The sequence below is a fragment of the Electrophorus electricus genome, chromosome 2, assembly GCF_013358815.1.
Source record: "Electrophorus electricus isolate fEleEle1 chromosome 2, fEleEle1.pri, whole genome shotgun sequence".
Classification (NCBI taxonomy): domain Eukaryota; kingdom Metazoa; phylum Chordata; class Actinopteri; order Gymnotiformes; family Gymnotidae; genus Electrophorus; species Electrophorus electricus.
The window spans coordinates 5,317,449-5,338,445 of record NC_049536.1 but is presented as its reverse complement, the minus strand read 5'-3'; the positions used below and the strand labels follow the sequence as shown (position 1 = coordinate 5,338,445).

The 20,997-nt window shown below is 39.9% G+C and overlaps 2 protein-coding genes across 3 annotated transcripts in view; one reads left to right on the top strand and one right to left on the bottom strand.

Annotated features, from left to right (window-relative positions):
* The first annotated feature begins 2,222 nt into the window (after positions 1-2,222).
* On the top strand, positions 2,223-16,326 carry pkp3a (plakophilin 3a). The gene is made up of 13 exons (XM_027003162.2): positions 2,223-2,442; positions 5,731-5,825; positions 6,238-7,088; positions 8,705-8,828; positions 9,001-9,205; positions 11,102-11,276; positions 11,563-11,680; positions 12,075-12,239; positions 12,399-12,581; positions 12,698-12,851; positions 12,980-13,175; positions 13,254-13,341; positions 14,845-16,326. The coding sequence occupies exons 1-13, from the start codon at positions 2,223-2,225 to the stop codon at positions 14,884-14,886; spliced, it is 2,616 nt and encodes an 871-aa protein (XP_026858963.2). The 3' UTR covers positions 14,887-16,326.
* An 812-nt stretch (positions 16,327-17,138) lies between these two features.
* sigirr (single immunoglobulin and toll-interleukin 1 receptor (TIR) domain) overlaps positions 17,139-20,997 on the bottom strand; it is an 8,731-nt gene continuing 4,872 nt past the window's right edge. The window contains exons 3-10 of one of the 2 annotated variants that reach the window (XR_003410181.2): positions 20,656-20,783; positions 20,252-20,392; positions 19,966-20,109; positions 19,505-19,607; positions 18,714-18,864; positions 18,392-18,569; positions 17,618-18,110; positions 17,140-17,471 (exon numbers count right to left, since the gene is read on the bottom strand). Coding sequence is in view for 1 of the 2 variants with exons in the window: in XM_027003274.2 (XP_026859075.1) it covers positions 17,938-18,110; positions 18,392-18,569; positions 18,714-18,864; positions 19,505-19,607; positions 19,966-20,109; positions 20,252-20,392; positions 20,656-20,783 (1,018 nt within the window). In the remaining variant the exon portion in view is untranslated. Of the gene's footprint in view, positions 18,111-18,391; positions 18,570-18,713; positions 18,865-19,504; positions 19,608-19,965; positions 20,110-20,251; positions 20,393-20,655; positions 20,784-20,997 lie in introns of both variants that reach the window. The other variant, XM_027003274.2, reaches the window with a different exon arrangement.

Below are 20,997 nucleotides of genomic sequence, written 5' to 3'. Positions count from 1 at the left end.
ACCCATTCTTTCCAGCCCCCACACTTCAGCTGGCCTCATCTACTCATTGTCCCCGTCCCACTCATGCTTTCTAACCCAATGGGTTTGTCTGCTGGTTTACAAACTGCCCCTGTGCAAATGGAGGCTATGAATCATCATATTGCTTTTCGTAGTGAGAGGACACTTCTGGCCAGCTGTGATGTCTCAGCTCTGGATGTCCCTCTCCCCATGGGTGTGACATCACCACAATGGCCCCCAAGCCAGTGAAGCAATTTACAAGTGCAAGTGATGCAGCCCAAACTGATTTTTGACTCATACCTTACTCATTTCGCATTGCGCTGGTTATGACACAGTGGGAGTTATCCACTCCCAGGGCTAAGCCTGACTCTCAGAGTTCCATGATATCTGCCCTTAAAGGGCTGGGTTCCCTCTTTTCCTAGAGGCAGAAAGTTGCCTGACTAAAAAGCACGGGCAGGTCCATAACTTTACTGGGCACCTTCAGAAAAAGTTCCGCTGACTCAGCTCAACTGCACAAGACATAATGTCATTGTTTCACGTTCAAGATATTTTTGAGCATGTCCTGTGTTGTCGTGATGGTCTCCTTCTCATGGTGCTATAGACAGGGAGAGGTGATCTCTGAACCTGAGTGAACAGGTGGTGTCACTTCACCTTGCCACTCCTAAAAACAACGCTCTTTCATACCCAAATGTTTGACTCATATTTCTCTGTCTCTTTTTCTGTGACTGCTAATTAAAATAAACACGTGTGTGTCCTCCAGGGCGTTGCCTGTGCTAGATGTATAACTTGGTCATGTTCAGAATCTTTGCTGTCAAATCAGGTAATTTTCAGAAGGAGACTCAACACAGAGACTCTGAGGAACACTTTAACTGGAACACTCTAAGGAACACTTTAAACCTTATCTTTTGAAAGACAACACTGTCTTCATGGTGAGTAAATTTGTCTAAAGTTTTACTTTTTGTTGTTAGTTTTTAGAATAATTTTAATATGTGTCCAACAGAACCACTGCAAATGTGCATTATAGAATTCTAAAGATATTTACAACATAGATAATTCTAGAATATTTAGTTACTCATTTGTACTCAGTGAACTGCAAACTGTATTCAGTGGGCTGCAAAATAAATTCAAATGATCTACATAGGGGACTCTTAGACTAAGGATGCAATATTATTAAAATTTCAGATAATGAAAGAGAAGCAGAACCTATTGCAATCCTTCGGTCTTCTAAACCATTTTTAAAATATAAATGTCCCTACTTCATTATGATCACTATTATCTGAGTTGCTTGGATTTGCAATGTCACAAATAATAAATTGATAAATAAAGGTCTGACTAGCTATTGTTTAGTTACTGTGTGTGCTGCAGGCATGTGTTCTGGATTATTTGGATACAGACACAAAACCACCATTTACTGTCACTCCTGTTGCTATAACCAAGAGCACCAAGATGTGTAAACAGCACCTGCTCTCTATCTATCCTTCACCTGCTCACTATCTATCTATCTATCTATCTATCTATCTATCTATCTATCTATCTATCTATCTATCTATCTATCTATCTATCTATCTATCTATCTATCTATCTATCTTCTCTCAATATAGATTGATTGCAAAGACTGTTTAAAAATAAGAAAAAGTAAAAGTATGCTCCTTAAACAAAAAAGAACCAGCAAGATAAGAACTACACGCACTTGGTAGTTTCAAAGACCCTTTAACTTGTGAAATATCTGCAAACAAGGGTCAGTTATTCTCATTATTTATTTATTTTTGCAATAACATTTAGACAAGGTTCAGTTTCCATTGTTCAGCCAAATTCAGTTGGGCATCTAGAGTCAACATTTGTAACAAACAGGAAACGTGCACATGTGAAAGCAGTGACACAGTGAATGCCATCACTTCTACAGCTTAATAGAAATGCATTGACTACAATTAAATGAATGTTTATTTTTTATTATGAAGATGTCGGGTAGTCAACAGTGTTCATATCTGGTAGCATGCTATTTGTCTATTTACTTATCGGCACAGACAGAAACACGCCTTTTTGCCTTTAATAAGATCACCTGAACTAGGTGACTCAGCCCAAGACTCCACCCTTCATCGTGTGTACCTGCGAAACAGACTCCCAAGTCCCTGCTATCGTTTAGCAGAAAATTGGCCGCAACCATTATCGTTGGTTTCGCTGCCACCGATCGTTCTGTTCAGGTTCAAATTTGTTGTCTCTTCGCAATGAGTGTGACTTCTGAGAACGTCTTTATGTCGGCTTTGCAGCCCAACTCGGCTGTCACCACTTACGCAGTTCCGACCGAACTCCATCTGGGACATGCGGGATCCCTTTCGGCCGACTCGGCAAGAGCTAAGCGGGTTCAGCAACAGGTGGCTTTGAGACTCGCGGAGAAATCTACGCTCCCGCGACAGAATGGCTCAACGTCTCAGTACGCAACTTCAGGTGTGTCACGGGTTATCTGTCTTTTCCATAACCTTTCCTTCTGCAACATTGGTTTATGTAATTGCTAGTCGCAAATGCCAGTGGCCCTAGGTGATTTTGAGCAGTCTATGGGCCAGATAACTTGATCTTTTAATAATACTTTTAACACCACTCTCAATCCGTTCTCTTCTTAGAGTAATCAACTAGTAGTCTGCATGGGTGTTTGTGTTGATGAATTCTGTTAACATTGCTAACCAAATGAAGTATGTTGTATTGTATTATTTCGTAAGCTGTTTAGTATATTCAGAGAGTGAATGTCTTCATTCATGTTAAATAAATAATCAGTGTACCCTAATACATGAATATTCTGTGAATTGTGCGTGGTGGTTTAGATATGAAATGGCCATGATAAAATTGGGTGGTACCAAAGTGATCCTTCCAGTTAACTGATATACAACATTTTGATTAATGTTTTATCTATCTATCTATCTATCTATCTATCTATCTATCTGTCTATCTGTCTGTCTGTCTGTCTTGGGATTATCGGGCATTGGGGGTATAGTGTACTGACTTTTACAGTACAGAAACAGAAAAGCCTTATTACAGTTTCAATGATATCCTGTATTACTGGCCTTTATCTAATTTGAAACTGTGTAGGAACACTGCCTCCAACGGTAATCCACTAAGAATGTCTAAATGTAATCTAAAGAATGTAATGTAATTGAAACCTGTACATAATTTGTATAAATCGTGCTCCGATCCATATCTACACAAGTCAAGGTGTTGGCCCTTCTCACTAATAAATATTTAAGAAAGAACTCCTTACATACACACACACACACACACACACACACACACACACACACACACACACACGCTACACACAGTGTGATAATGTTAAATACACTGAAACAGGTGGAGCTGGTCTGTTCTTTAGTCTTAGGTAATTTTTTTAAAGTAGTGAGTGTGAGAAAGCAAGAGTGGGGAAGTGAGTGAAAGCTCTCTTACCATGTGATTGTGTTACGGGTCTTTGTTACCTCTCAGAGCACCCAGTTCACACAAAAGCATCTGCAGTTTGAGAAAAAGTGCTTAGCAAAGCACAATAGCCAAATGTCCATTACAATTTTTCAATCACCTGTAATGAAAATATGATTTCTTCTGCACATTATCTGTGTAGAATTAATGCACAGTAGACATCTCCCTTAAAAATTTCATTCTATTTTCATATCAAAGTTTGAATACAAAATATCACTATGTTACTAAATGTTGCAACAGTCTTTCATTAGCAACAAAGTTATAAGACCGCGCCCACTAAACAATACAATAAAGGTTTGCCATACTCTGTGGAGATCTTTAGAATTATCTTGTCCACTGTGTGGCTAGTACACTGTGAATGGCACAGTTTTTTTTATGAAAGGCCACTATTCTGGGGTTAACCCTCTCATCTTAGCCGCTATGTAAGGTTACATTTACGTTACATTTACGTTTACATTTTATGGCATTTAGCTGATGATTTTTATCCAATGTGACTTACAATTATAACTGAGTACAACTTGAGCAATTGAGGTTTAAGGGTTTCGCTCAGGGGCCCAACAGCCCAGCAACCTTCTCATTACTAGTCAAGTACCTGAGCCACTGAGCTACCACTGCCCTGTTACTTTCGGGCTTTGTGAATTCAATCTTGACAAGTCAGAACAGCCTCACATTTCTGGGCCCATAGCCAGCATCTAGAAGCACATGCCCTATATGGGAAGTGTTCCTGCGTGTGTAAAAGATGGGACAGTCCCACACAGTTGACATACTGAGCCTATGATTCAGAAAAGACACAACTGGTTCGCCAAAGAATTAGTCATTTGGTTGGGTTTTTCGGGTCAAAATTTAAAACATGATTATTTTTGTAAAAATAATGTAACCAGAAATGTCTACCATAACAAGAAATAACTACTAAATTGCATAAAAATAGTGTTTTTGCAAAAGTCTCTTCTCTAATATGCTTTGTTTTAAAAGATATGGAATGGAATAGTAGGGTGGGGCAGCAAATGAGACTTTATATACGTGTGTGTGTGTGTGTTGGGGTGGGGATAGAAGGAGTGGCTCACAGCTATCAGACCGGTTTTCTGCCCCTCTCCCCCAGCTGCTCTCTGTCATTCTTTTATTCACAACCCCGCCTATGCCTCACCCTATGGAAAAAACATTTTCACATGGAGTAAATGATTACGTGGTCTGAGAATGTGAATTTCATTGATCCTTCACATCATAACTATTGCTAGTCCATATGAGATTCTGTGTTAACAAGTGAAACTAACCTCCATTAAGTTGTACCCCATCTGAACTTAAGTAGAATCAAATGCCAGCCATTTGTTTGTGCTGGATTTCTTTTGAGATTTCAGGATAAGGCTATGGCTGGGAGTGACAAGTCTGAGTGGAGTAAATGCCATTTAACTCAAAACCAAGCCAAAACAGATTAGTGTTATTTGTTTGTACTCTGTACTGATTTGTTCTGTACAATAGTGTTTGATAGTTTAATAATAATGTGTTGTTTGTCACATTTATGACATTTGCGACAGAGTAGTGAGAAAGTAATAAGTAGTTCTTGCTCACACATGCAAGACATGCTACACATACAGAGTTAACAGCACTGACAGCTTTACAAAGCAGTAAAGTCTAGTACTTGCAGTCAGGCCATGAACTGTCTATGCATGCTATACAAAAAAAAAAACAAAACATTATCTTTCTTCCTGACAGAACAAAATTGTGATTATAGTTGTTTTTTGATTGATTTAAAACAATTTTGGGCTGAGGAGATGTTATTTAATCTTTAAATGTTCTTCTAAAAGCTTGACCCAGTAGCCTCCAGGGAGAATGGTCTACATAATGTAGCAGTTGTGCAAACAGTAGCATATTGTTATTGGAAATAGTAGGAATCTAAACTGCTACTTAGTCTTAATTTCACCAAAATCACTTGTATGTACATAAGCCATTCAAGTTATGGCGCTTTACGTGTAAAAACCTGTAGTAGCTTCGGGGAAGAATACTTGAACAGGACTGATTTAGTGGGCAGAGAAACTGCCAGCAGGGTGCTTTCAGTTACCAAAGCAGTGAGCCCTGCTGATTTCACGATCATGTCAAGTGCTTGTTTGTCACTGGCAAAGTGATCCTCACATTGGGTCAGACCCACTATTCCAATCAAAGTAATTCTGTGTGACTTTTTTCTCAACTTGACACAACTGTGTAGTATCCATGTAGTAATAATTTTCATTTTTAAAAATCTAGTATTTATGGCTAATACAATAACTGAATTTCTTGCAGATTATGGAGGGTCCTCAACAATGACAAAGTATCAGACCTACAACCCCAGCTTTACCTCAAAGTCCTATATCAACTCCACCACCAGACCTTTGATGGTGAGAATGATACTGTTTTATCTCATTAAATTACGTGTCATATTTTGTGTTTACCTCATGTTTGTTTTACCTCTGATTAATATTTATACATTTGTACTGATAAAAATGTAAATGAGAATATTTTTCAAAGATAAGCAAGCAAATTGTGTGAGTGGGGGGGGGGGTGGTCTGTGTAGACCTCATTGAACCCCTATGATGGGCTGGCAGGAGCACAGGAATGATAGTTTGTTGTCTGAGTGTGAAATTTCTCAAGTCCTTCACATCTCTAAGCAAACAGACATGCTCCTTGTTTGTGACTCCTAGTTTGATCACTAACTTGCTGACCAAGTCTGTGATCAGTTTAATGTGACTTAATGGGTCTCTTGATAAATTGGCCCATGTCTGAGGGTACTGACTCACTTGCCTTGGCCAGGCCCAGCGTGCGTCTCAGCAATCCAGTGGCTACTCCGCTGGCTATTCATCTCGCTCCGCTATGGACTTCACCCCCAGAGCACAGATGAGCAGAGGAGCTACTGCAGGCATGATGTACAACCACGAAGAAATGACTGGCATGGGTGGCATTAGTGGAATGACTGGCATGAGTGGAATGGGCGGCGGTTACCAAAGCAACCAATCTCACCAGCACCACATCACCGCCATGAGGTCCACCACAAGTCGCCCTGGCCCGGACCTGGATTCTGCCTCCATGCGCTCCTTACGCATGCAGTCCATGCCTCAACAGCCCATGAGCATGGCGCCGTGGATGATGCAGGATGGCAGTGAGGGGAGCCTTGTGTCAGATCAGGACGCAGCCGTTATGCGGCAGGAAGCGGCCGCCAGCATGAGCAATGGCTACAGTTACACCTGTCCGCGCCCAGCTGCCTACTCCAGCAGCAACAACTTCAGCGGCGGCACCAGCCTCGTCCAGACGTCCATGACGCTACCAGCCATGAGACGCACACTCAGCTCCACGCTGTCCCGCGGTGGCAGCGCTGGGGTAAATGTGGACGAGGAGACCTATGTTCGCCAGAGCTACAAGGGCCCATCACAGCGTACCATCAACCGGATCACGCAGAGGCAGGTGCGCAACTCCATGTCAGGAGGCACCATCCAGGGAGGTGGTGGAGGAGGGGGCTACATGGTGACTGGGGGCTTCTCCCAGGGCAGTATGGGGATGGGGAGGCTGTCCCGGGCCGCCTCTATGAGAAGTATGATGAGTGTTGGCAAAGGGAAGGATGTGTTCGACGGCCAAGATCTCACGGGCAGCATGGGCAACCTGACCGGGTGAGGAAAAACACACACACAAGTACAGACACACAAACATGCACACACATATACTGTCAGACACATGCATTTGCATAAACAAGGTGATATTTTTATTTCACACATGATAGGTAAATTGATTCCAACTAAACAAAGACCATGTTAAAAGAATCAGTCTGCAAACGAGAAGAACAAATATACCAGTGTGATATACAAATAACACACAAATAATAATAAATAATAAATCAATAAGTAATAAATCAAGTTATATATATGAATAAAGTCCTAGTAAGTGCTACTGGCAAAATGCTGTTAAACTTGTATACTACCAAATAACAAGAGTTTTGAACTGCAAATCCCAGCACTAAACTTTAGTCATTTTTAAGCATTGGGCATTGCAAGCAAAAAAATTTAGGATCTCCAGCTGATAACTGTTTGAGTGTTTCACTTTAAATGTAACTAGCTTGTCAAAGACAATTGGCCTCCTAGTTTATTTGAGTGTTCTTCAGTTGTATTAATTGTTATACTAGTTGTATAACTAATGATGTAAATACATACCTACAAAAATAACAATTTAGAGACGTTACAAAGATATTTTTAAGTTACATACTTAATGATATAGTAACTCCCATTTATAAAACAAACACAAAAAACAACAATAAAAACTGTTCCTAAAAATTACTGTACCAAAGTAAGGTTAACTTGTGCTTTGAAACACTATTAATAAATAACTAGATCCTAGATATGCAACGTCCTTTCTACACTTAAATTATTTTTTTATTGTTGAGTTTTAAAGGGTTTAGTTAAAAACTAGTGAAAAGCAATCTTAACAGTCTCAGAATAGTTTTAACAGTTCTGCTCAAATATAATTTCCCTAAATTCTTCATGAGGGTATGTAATGCCTTTCATTACATACATATAGTCTTCGGTTTGGTGAAATTTGCACAAAAATATTTGTCTCTGATAATACTGTATGATATTCGAAACACTATACTTTCAGTGCATGGATACTGACAAAAAGGCAACTACAAAAGGAAGGAGCTGTCATAGTACATTTTTAACTTGTCAAACTGGTTACTGCTTTGGCCACGCCTTTTATAGAACCACTTTCACTCAACTAGCAGTGGAATGTTGGAGCATTTGCATGTTTTTTTATGTTGCCCAACAGTGTGTGTATATATTTGTGTGTGTGTGTGTGTGTGTGTGTGTGTGTGTGAAAAGTGAAGATTAAGACTGTACAGTAAGACACACCCAAACCAGTTAATCCAACTTATTTGACACACCCTGAGAAAAACACTCTTACCACTGAACAAGCCACACACACACACACACACACACACACACAAACACACTATCACAAAAATAAAAGTGATTAAAGAATTAAAGACAGATATTCAGTCTCCTCTGTGCTTTTGAGCATTAGTTACAGATTACAGTAAAACATGAAGTCTATTAACAAATCAGTTCTCCCAGTACGTTACTTTTAACAGTTTTTACATTTTTTTTACAGACATTCACACTTATCAAGTCCATAAATATCATCCCTAACTTAAACAAGACAAAACATAAAATGTCTCTGGGCTGTGACTGTTTTTATTAGATTGTATTGACCTCATTTCTCATGCTGTGTTACACAGACTTCAGAGTCTGGACATGCCAACTGCTTTGTCCTATCTGGCATCATCTGAAGAAGATCTCCAGGTTCTGGGGGCTGCCTACATCCAGCATGAGTGCTACAGCCACAATGAGGCTAAGAAAGAGGTAAGAACAGGCAGTATGTTAACAGCAGCATCATCATTTGGTAAGGCTCCATGTTCCACAGGGTAGCATCACATGTTAGCATTTGTAACGCAAATGCTTTGGCTGAATCTCTTCCTCCCATTCACTCCGTCTGTCTCTCTTTCTTTATTTCCGGTCTGCATGTGTCCTTCAGGTGAAACACATGAATGGCATAGGCCCTCTGGTCAACTTGTTTACCAGCATCAATCCAGAGGTGCAGCGCTACGCCACTGGTGCAGCCAGAAACCTCATCTATGAGAACATGGAGAACAAAGTGGCCCTCATTGAGGCTGGAGGGATCCCCAAGATGGTGGAGGCCCTCCAGGGATCCGATGATGAGCTGCACAAGAACATCACAGGTAAGCGCCATCACTCAACCTTCAAGCTCACTGACCACGGCAGTCACCAGCTACGTCACAATATATCAATGAACTACAATATCAGAGATTTGCAATTAAATATACAATATTTATTTTAACATGTGACAGACATGTTGGGACACAGTACATTTGAATTTGGAATTTGGGATCTCAGTTCGGATGAGTAAACCGGACATAAAACAAGCAGAACTATGCATGTCTGTAGGTAGCTGGTGTTGGTCTCTGTTTGCAAACTGGCACTTTTATCACACAAATAGCCTTGAGCCAGGCTAGCAATCCATGAACTACACAACTACCAGTTTACACAACTACCACTTGTGGGTGTGGTGAGGTAGATATACTGATAACAGTTTTAAAATTATAAAATCTTACATAATACAAAATGTGTTTTTATAACTGCAATCCACAAAGAATTGGTGCACAGTTAAGATGCAAAGTCCAATCTGCAAAGCTGTAACTACTTTAATTTTTATGCATGTATAGAGTAGCTGGATGCTTTCAGGTTTCAGTGCATCCCCATTGATATTTTAACACATGACTTAAGATAGGCACTAAGATAAGTTTAGATAAGATTAATGACTAAGAGACCATTTTATAAACAGCATATAATGCAAGAAATGCAAAAGTCTCTCAAGTGTGAAAATCTTCCCAGGCAAAATGTGCAAAAAGGGAAAAGTGTGTGTGTGCGTGTGTGTGTGTGTGTGCGTGTGTGTGTGTGCGTGTGTGTGTGTGCGTGTGTGCGTGTGCGTGTGTGCGTGTGCGCGTGTGCGCGTGTGCGTGTGCGCGTGTGCGTGCGTGTGTGTGCGTGCGTGTGAATGTGTGTGTATGTGCATTTGTTTGTGTGTGTGTGCCTGACGTGTGTGGTTGTGTGCGGGTGTTCACTGGGGCGTTGGCTGAGCTGTCTAAGCAGAAGAAGAAGACTGTTCACCGGTGTTGTCTGGACTTGCATGCTTGACTCATAAGAACCCATGAATCATGCTCTTGTTAGATCTAGGCATTGTGAGAGCAAGATGCATGATTGGGTATGATCAAAGATTGGTAAAATATTTCCCATTCCACTTACATATCATGGCTTTGTGTGATCTGAGTGTACAAATACTGGAATTATGAATAAGATGTTTTAATTGCACTGGTGACTGGTTTTCCATGAATTGCGCTTCCATTTTCCTTTCTATTTGGCGTAAGCATTAAGGCCCAGTATCTTAAGTGGGAGGGAGTGGACACACACACACACACACACACACACACACACACACACACAGTGTTTATGTTACTCTTCTCTGGAAAGTCAATCCAAAGAGGCTGATCAGATCCAGTTTTCCCAAAAGCATAGAAACACAAAGATCAACATCAGATGTAAGATCAAGTATCACATTAACACTTTGTCTCTCATTTAAGATAATCTTAAAAGATAATCTACATGCTCTGCCTCTCATCCCGCCATCCCCCACACACATAATCCTATAAAATAATCTAAACACTCCAACATTTTTGGGAAACAGGCTGCAGGTTGATAAGATAATTAGAAAATTGTCAATAATGGGATCACATTTAGTAGTATCCTAATTGAATAGATTAAAGATTAAGAACAGTTAATTATCAGTAATCTAAGTCAGCCTTATTTGTTTTAATTATATGATAATTAAACAAATATCTTTCAGAAAGGCCTCTGTTTTATTTACCAAAGTATGTTCATAAAATTGTAACTGACTTTTATCCTTATTAAGAAAGAGTACAGTATGGCTTTTATTCTTCTTCATGCAGACGCCTGGCTTTGTTTTTGTTGACACATACGAGCTGGTTCAAAGTGGATCAAAGTAGTAACACTATTACATTTTCTTTTAATTTGCTATGTTCTCCCCATCATCTCTGCAGGAATTCTGTGGAATCTCTCCTCTAAGGACAACCTGAAGGAGAAATTGGCAAGGGAGACTCTTCCTAGGCTCACCGAACAGGTGCTGATCCCTCTCTCTGGCACTGGAGAAAGAGAAATTATCGACCACAGCCCCTCCGAGGCAGATATTTTCTTCAACACCACTGGCTGCCTCAGGTGCTTTCACACACCCAAATAAGCAACATTGCAAATATATCTTATCCTTGACAATCCAGTAGGGCTATGAAATGTATTATATAGCCTGTCCAAGATTGGCCAATGCATTATTCTCACTGTGTCTAGTTTCCTCCTCTGTCTTTGTTCTCTTAAATGTTTTTTATGTACATAGCTAATTATAATAATGTACCAGTATGTACACATGCATGCACATATGTGCGCGCGCACACACACGCACACACACACAAGTCTCAGTGACTTTCTCATCCTATCCCTATCCCTGCAGGAACCTAAGTTCAGTAAATGAGAAAACACGTGAGCAGATGAGGGAGACGAATGGCCTGGTGAAGGCCTTGGTGGGCTACATTGACAATTGTCTGCAGGACAGCAGAGTAGAGGAGAAGGTCAGCTCTTCACTCTTGTCATCTGTACTTATTTGGTCCTGTTTGTCATGTCCATATCTGTTCCCACAAGCAAATCAAATGTTATACTACAGTTGGAAAGCATGTACTTCCGTGTAGGTATGTTTTTTTTTCCATAAAACACAATACTTAAAATATTGATGTGGTCCATTTACTTGTTTTATTTACCAGTATATATATAATTTGATAACTGCATAGTTTCTCCATTTTATCAATTAAGAGGAAGTATGTTGAATAGCAGATTTTCAGTGGGGAAACTCACCTCGATAATGATGTGTGTAGTCATGCCTGTACTTGAATCACAGAATTTTGCAGTTGTCCATCCCTGAAGTTGTATGAGTTAAATAAGTGTTAAATGGGACTCTTTCTGTGGAAGGGAGTGGAGAATGCTATGTGTGTGCTGAGGAACCTGTCCTATCAGCTGTACTCTGAGATCCCCCCCTCAGTCCAGATGCGCTTGGAGGGCCCCAATCGTGCTCAGGCCTCCTCTCGAGGAGATGCTATTGGATGCTTCACTCCTCAGAGCAAGAAAGCCAAAGATGTAAGTGCCATGTTCATTTACCCTGCTAGAGTAGTTCATACAATTCTATCAACACTGGTACTTTTCATCTTCATTTTGTGCAATAGCAATTGGTGGCAGGTCCTCAGCTATATTCTGGTACATATACATTTGGGCACTATTATCCTTCCTGACCGACAGGCTCAGCATCAGGACCTGTCTACATTCACTGAGGTGGCTCGAGAGCCTACAGGCATTGAGTGGCTATGGCACCCCAAGGTGGTAGGGCTGTATAACCGCATTCTGCAGCGTTGTGAGACCAACAGCACCACCCGAGAGGCTGCCGCTGGAGCCCTGCAGAACATTACAGCTGGAGACAAGCGGGTAAGACGTACAGCACCCTCCTGGACTACAGCCTGGAGATAGGAGGCTTGTTGGATTTTAGCATGTAAGTGCATTTGTGAAGGCTTAGTCAAACCCTTCCCATTTTATACCCACAGTGGGCCGCCATCCTGAGTCGCGTTGCCTTAGAACAGGAGCGCATGTTGCCCGTTATTCTAGATCATCTCAGGGCAAGCAACGATCTGGAAATGCGTTCTCTCACTGGATTCCTCAGGAACCTGTCCCGTCATGCCAAGGACAAGAACGACATGGGTAATTCCGGCTTCCCTGTTTAGACTCCACTTAGACTCCACACAACAAAATGAACATATATGAGGAGCACCGTTATTCAGTGTATTGCACTCATTCAAAGGCACTGTTCTCTGTCCATCCTGAATCAGCCACAAAAGTGGTGAGCAACTTGGTGGCCAAACTGCCAAGCGATGGCCTTCAGAAGGAGCCCTCCAGCGATGTAGTTGTAAACATTTGTGGTGCCCTCAACAACCTCGTAACCAGTAGTGAGCTGGCAGCACGTGACATCACCTACTTTGATGGACTGCCCAAGCTGGTGGGGATCAAGACTTCTCATGATAGCAGGTAAGAGCCCCTGATATTCTTTTCACTGTCATTTAAGGCATATTCATTTTCTAATGAATTTATTCTTTTTATTCTCAGTTCTATAAAAATAAAGGCTGCCAAGGCCGCATCGACGGTCCTCAACAACATGTTCCAGTATAAGAAACTACACAAAGAATACAAAAAGGTAATATGAACTCTAATAAATAATTTCTTATGCCCACAAATACAACCTGGAATGGATCTCAGGCATTTTTAAATTTTGCATTACATTGGATTGCATTGATACTTTTATGCCAGTCTCAAGCAGCAATGAAAACACATTGAAAACCCAAATTGCTTTAATTGCTTAATAATTGCTTAAACTCTGTCATGGCTGGTCTTCAGAGCTAGAGCTAAGTAAATGTGTGTTATGGTGGGTGGAGATTCATAGAGTTGTACACAGAACTTAGTGGCTGAACCATAAACTAGTCTGCCATAGGGAAATCATTTGAAAAGTAAGATGGCGAAGAGCAACTGTCAATTCAAAAAGATCCTCCCTCAGATATTCTGCATGAACATGTTTGGAACTCTGTCTGGGATTACTCTACATCATTTTCTCCACCCTTCCCTGCAGTCATTTTCCAGCTTCAAAAAAGACATACACACATGCACACAATATGTAAAAGGGTAAATATGCACATGCACACGCACTTGCACTTGCACATCCACACACACACACACACACACACACACACACACACACACAGGGCGTTCTTGAGTTTTATTCTGCTGCAGCCTGTGAAGGCCCCCCCCCAGGCATGTCAGGTGACTTCCTCATGAGCGTGTTCAAGCACACCACAGTATGCCTCCATTTCACAAACCTGCCTTTGGCAGCATGAAGAAAAAAACATCCTGAATACTAAAACTGAAACAACTGAAATGTTTTCAGAGGTAATAACTCTCTGTGGGATCACTTTTATGTGAATTTACTGTGCACAGTCATGTATATGATGAAAGATGAAAGAATGTTTGCATGGCTTCCATTTTGTTTCGTGCTTGCATTTGTACATTCTGTTTATCACCAATCACACAGACCATCAGAATAATCACATCTTGTACTTCGTACCTCAAGTACAGCTCAGCTCGAAATACTGTGCTTCAGGTCTCATGGAAGACAAGCATCGAGACTATTTTCTGTCCTGGCTCCAAGATGGTGGAATAACCTCCCAATTGCTGTCTGGACAGCAGAGTCCCTTTCAGTCTTTAAATGCAGACTGAAGACCCATCTATTCATGGAATATTTAAATGACCACTGACCCTGCTCCTATATTGACTGACTAGATTAGTACTTATTGTAGGGTATTGTTTATTACACTAATGTTGTTTAACAAACTCTAGCACTTATTGTTTATTGCACTTATCATTGTCTAAGATAGACCTTATGCATTTTGTACTTCTAGGCATCAGCAGTGATCCCTGTATTTCTACAGTATTCTAGATCATTGGTATATTGGACACTAATCTGTACTGGCTAGGATGCATTCTATGAGTAAATGACAAAGCACTTTTGTAAGTCGCTCTGGATAAGAGCGTCTGCTAAATGCCATAAATGTAAATGTCTTACAATGCCTCAGGAGTCTGTAATTGCATTGTCTCTTACTGTATTGACGTTTGCTCATATGTCCTTTTTTTGTTCTGTGTTTTACAGAAAGGATTCCAGAGACAGGACTTCATCGACATTAACATCTAAAACAGGAACTGTGTGGATGTGCATGCATGTTTGCTATCCTGTAAATATGGGTTAGGGTTATGAAAGAAGAAACCCTGAAGGTGAATCCAGTGGCTGGCTTTTTCCATGGCTCCTCTCTGTGACTTTTTTCAATGTTAACCATTTGGCCAGCTCAACACTTACAGCCCCAGAATACAAAAACAGCACTAGTCAAAACGTACAATCAAACAAACCACTTGATTTTGATATTGGACTTTATTGATGGAGGATGCACCTTAACCAAGTCTGCTTGAGTTCAGCTTTTCGTAGTCTTCAGGGATTTTTGCACAGTACTGATGGCCACTCGCAGGCTATACTTCACTGGTCTGTTACTCTGCTATATGTATTTTCTTTAATAATATAAAGATAATATTATCTGGCAGTCTTGGGTGTAATTCGATTCTATATTTTTGAATTGTAAAGTCATGCCAAGATTTTTTTGTTCTTGAACATGAGTGGTGCCTGGGCAAGAGTGTTGTAGGATTTACTAGTAAAAGCAATGTGAGCAGCAAGACGTAGTATGTGGTTTCTACTGCTCACAGATCAAAGGATATAACAAATAAGTGTTTGGATGTATGCAGAATGAAATTGCATTCCATATTTCTTCATGACATACTGTACTATATCCTATTCCTTAATTAATATAAATTTATCTATTACCTAGTCTGCAAAGATTAACAGCAAAAAGTACCTCAGAATTTATCAGAGCTCAAACTCTAATGTGGTACAAATTCATCAGTTCATTTGAATGTCTTGTAAATGTTGTCCATAGTATCAGTTACTTCTACGCTATTAGGTTAAAAGTTTTTGTTTTTTTTATTAGTTGCTTGAAGAATCTATTATTTGATTTGTGAAAATATGCCTTTCTTTGTGGGTATTTCATACATTTCTGGGCAAAACTAGTGAAAGGAAGTCAAAGGAAAAATAACTTGCCAAAGAAAGGGTTAATATGTAACATTTTAACAATTTGTAAGAAAACTGTTTTAATGTGTGACATTTTAAAGAAAGTAATAGAGCCTATTACATAACTGTAAAATGGCACAATGAATTTGGTAAGTTGCCCAGAGCTTTAGCAAAGTATTTTTATTTACAGATTGTTGCTCATTGCTTACAATGAATGCTTGATTGACACTGACTAGCTGGTGTTGGTGTATATATTTAACCTGATGTACATTAAATTGCTGTATACATTTTTTATAACGCTTTTTGTCAATCTTATGACTATAATTTTAAAAACATTTTGTATATTACTTTTAATCTTCACATAATTCTGGAAAATTGTACAGCATTTTACCAGGTTCCTTTTAGCAAAATATTGTTACCACCTGTTCAATTAGATATTATCCCTGCCCTGTCTGCTTCATGTTTCAGTATAAAACAGATTAAGTTTCATTAGATGCTATGTTAAAGGCAAAATAAATAAAGGGAAATTGCAACTGAATTTTGGCATAATTTATTTAAAAGAAAAGCAACATGTGCAATTAGGGAGTGGCTGAACTATCTGTTCAAAAAGCCCAATGATCCCTTATTTTCCCTGCTTCCTTCCCTCCTTCCAAAACCTCCCCTTCACCGTGTGGCATGAGCCATGAGTCTCACAACACAGCGCTTTGCACATACTTCCTCCCTGTTCAGACATGAACAACCAGCATGATCTCCTTTCCCCCAAACACCTCGGTCCTCTATAAGAACAGAGAATGTATATGGTGTGGTTTGTAAAAGCAGACAATTTATTAGTGCTTTTTAGGTGTTGCAATAAGTTTAATGCTCATGGCGCCTGTGTTACCCCACCTATGATCTGAGGCTGACACGTCTATGCCTAAATTATAGGATACATATTCTCATACACACACAGGCACGTGCACGTCAGAAAACAATTGTCGCGTTTATCTTCTGGGGCCTTGTCCAATGTCATAATTCTTAAATGAAGGGTAATGATTTATTAACTTTTCATACAAAACAATCCTGTTTTACATGTTGTCAACTGTGCAAATGTATATGACACAATATTCAAATTTGGCAATGCCTTCAGTTACATAAGAAATTACATCTTGATAATGGATGAAACACTTAAACTCTACTGCTCTCTGCAGGTAAAAAAGGAATTGCACATGTGCTGTACCTTATGTAAGCGAGAAGTTTGAGTTAAAGAACTAGGTTAGACATACTTGTAAAATGTAGCCTAACCATATCATATAAACATATTAGCCAACTTGAGACACATAAACATGAGACAACCTTACAAGACATATGGCTATTGAAATGTTAAAACCACATTTTATTGAATTCATACAAATATATAGGGCTTGATTTGAGGGGGATGCTAGGTAATGCCAGCCTCTAATGTTAAAAAAAAATCTTCTAAATCCCTGTTTCTTCGGTTTTGTTATATGATATCAGGTAAGATGTCTATTAGCACTATTCTACTTCTACCTATAAATGAATTCCTCAAATTTTGACTGCGGCAAAAATGTTAACCTGTTTTGAGAGCAAACAGCAGGTGGTGATCTGACGACTTTCCTCCCCTGTACAGTGGAGTATTTGGTTCACCAGATGCAGCCGCCGTAGTTCTGATTAAAACAGACACAAGATACATTATTTAACCCACGCCACCCACTCAGGGAAAACATCGAAATTGTCATTATTTTTTGAGAATTTTATCACAACAAATATATATAACAATAACTAGGCATGAAATGTTACATAGTGCACTTACTTCCAGAAAATCTGTACAGGACTGCTGAAGACAAAGTGCAGCAAGTACAAGTATAGAGGTATATGACATATAGCAATACAAAAACTTAATTCTTTCATTAAGTAGAAGTATTTTAATATATAATTATATATATGGGAACATATTCACAGTTTCAGAGATGGATGGTGTATGATATACTTAATAGCCATTATCAATAACAATTTGTGCTCCAAAAGTCTTCCTGTTTAAAATGTAAACGAAGACTGACTAATGAAATGGTTGAGGGTTTCTGCTATCAGGAGAATTTCATGACAGATAGAACAGGAGTGTGCACATGTGGATTATACGTCATCCTCAGTTACAAGACAGTAAAAGTCAGTGCGGGCAGCATAACTCCTGGAGCCCAGGTCAGACACATCAATCTCTGGAGCTCTGGCTTCTGAAACTGGATCGGGAGTTTCAGGGAGGACCGGAGCTCGAGAAGCCATGACCTTATGGATGGGTAACCGTATGCCTACAGGAAAGAATGCCACAGCCATGTTATATTAGATTAATATAATTGATATGTTAGGTTATATTAAAATGTACACCCACCAAGAAAGAAAACATGTCATGGAAAGAAATCAGAGGTCCTTTAATGTCTAAAATGCTTACTCTTATACTAACTCAGGCCTAATGCTAAGTGTCATGGAGGCATGGGACCATAATAAAATAAAAGTATTCAAGATGGTATTGAAAGCGCTTTTTAAAAATGAGTTAATCATGGGCAGCAGATCCCAGCATGAGCACTCCTACCCAGATCTCCAGCAGGGTCTGGGTCTGGTCTGCAGTCCAGATAGTCAGGCTGTAGGGTGAGCATGGGGTCTTTGTCATTTTGGAGCAGTGTCTGGGGGTCTCCAGCAGACTCACTGTGGAACGTCACCTTTCGGGGCATGGCCAAGGCCAGCTCCTTCCAAAACCTGGACGATGGTGTCTGAGGGGCAGAGAGTGCGTGTGTGTGATTCTGAGGAAGGGGGACAGACCTGGAGCACTCTCAGGACGCTGATGAGCTTTACTTATTAGGATCTTATTATCTCGTGCTACTCCTCTCATGTGTGTTCTGTGTGTGAAGGCTCACCATGGAATGCGCACCCCAGATGAGAGCGGTAATTCGTGCCTGGTGTTCCCGGAGCTGCTTGGCGACGTCCAGATTCACATGCTTCTGCTGAGACTGGAAGATGATGAAAATGGGCTTCCGTGACAGCTCCAGCAGATGAAATAACCCCTGTCTAAAAACACAGCAAGTCCCCTCTGGATGTACAGTCAGCTCAACAAAAAAAAAATCAAAGAGAATTCTCACATTAAACAATAAATACCACATTTTCTTTGGACAGGTAAACAGAACTGTCATGGAACGCTCCTACCCCTACGAGCCACGAGGTACGGCCCGCCGCATGCAGGGGATTCACGTGTGTTTTGTAACCACGCCCCCCAGGATTGCACACATCCGTGTGGGGTTGTATGTTTGTCTGTCTATTTAAACCCCTGTCAGTGTGCGCACCGGTGTTGGTCACTGTCGCTATGTGTGTGTTCAATTAGATCTTTATAGCTGTAATGTTAGTTTGTATAGTCCTGTGTTAAAGTGTATGTGTTCTCCATTTAATGTTAATTGTATTGTCATGTTCATTGTAAATGTTGTATGTGAATGCCACCTTTGTCTTACATGTTTAATGTTAATAAATGTTCTGCACTGTCGAGGAAGTCTGTAAGTCCTGCGCCACGCCCTGTGGTATTCTGGCCAGAAACGTTACAAGAACGCTCATGTGGGAACTAGAAATTATTTTACGTCACATATTTCCAATGCCTACATGTTTGCTTTCTGTCCTTATGGACTTATAAATTGTCCTGCCAACAGGCCTCCAGTTTCACCTGAAGTTAGTAGTGCACCACTCCTGCTCCAGGTAGGACTGGGACAGCACCACAATGAGCCGCCGACAGCGACTAATGTTCATCAGTAACTCTGCAGATGGCTCTGAGGACACAAGTCACACACTGATTTTCAAAAGCTGAGCACTATGATAAAGTATACAAACAATTTAATGAGAAAGAGATACAGCCTTGAAATCTTCCTACAGAAATGTTACAGAATAAAAAAATACAATAAAGAATAATAAACATAAAACTGTTAAAAGCCAAATAAGTATGATTTTCCATTAAATATACTACATATTTCAGTATTATGTACAGGACTGCAGCAGTGTGTCCAATAACAAAACTAATTAAAAAACAACAAAAATATACAAAAACTATTTATTTAATCTTTCAATTAAGCACATTGACATGCCTGGATATGTAATGAACACACCACCATAAGAGCATGAGATATGTACCTGCTCCAGGGAGAATGTTTGTGCCATTAAGAAATAATTTATGCCCACATTTGTTCTCCAAATGAGGTTTCAGGATAAAATTGACAAACTTCCGGTCATTCTCATTTTCTATGTATGAGATATAGGCATCATACATTTTGCCATCTGAGTGAAAACAAACATGAAGTTTAAAACACTGAAGTAATCATTGAGAGCTTTAAGACTTTGTGTAGCTGCTACTTATATTTTACAACTTTTAAAAAATTATATTACTGGCTTTACAAAATACATCTCATTACATTCTTACCGCTCATTTCATAGTCTCCATATAGGTTTTTATACCAGAGTTTGAAATTGAGGTGACATTTGGAATAAATTAAAGCAACCAGGACCAACACCAGGAATAAGACCACTGATGCAACTACTGGCCCTATGTGACTTGGAAAGTCTGGATAAAGGAAAAAAAAAACATTCAAAAAACAGCAACAGTATATCCTACAATTTATGATATGCTTATATAGTCATTAGCAGATGAAAGGAGCTTCACAATATAGTCATCTATCAGAGTCACAGCAATGTCACAATGTATGATGACTGATAATCTTGATCTGTCTGTGTGTTCCACAGAATGACGAGACCCAGAAAAATAATGAGTGCTGATAATACAGTCTACTTTGCCCACAGTAATGAACATGAACAGATAGGTTTTACCTCTGCTCTGGAGGCTGAAGGTAACTGTTCTGTTCCACACTTCACAACAGTAGACCCCAAAATGGGCCTGTTCCTCCAGGTCCACAGTCAGAACGCTGCTCACAATCATTTGCCTTTCACTAGCAAACCTGGAAGCATGCAGTCATATTACATCATCTGATCATGGACAAGCTGCAACCTGACGTTAACTCCATTACACCAGCACATTAAATTTCAGTCATGTACATGCAATGCATTTTTTTTATTTTGACAAATTCTTTAGGATATATGTCTGTTTTGAATCATTTGAATCAACAGTATTTACACGAGCATTTACTATATATTAAAAACCTCTTGCTAGCA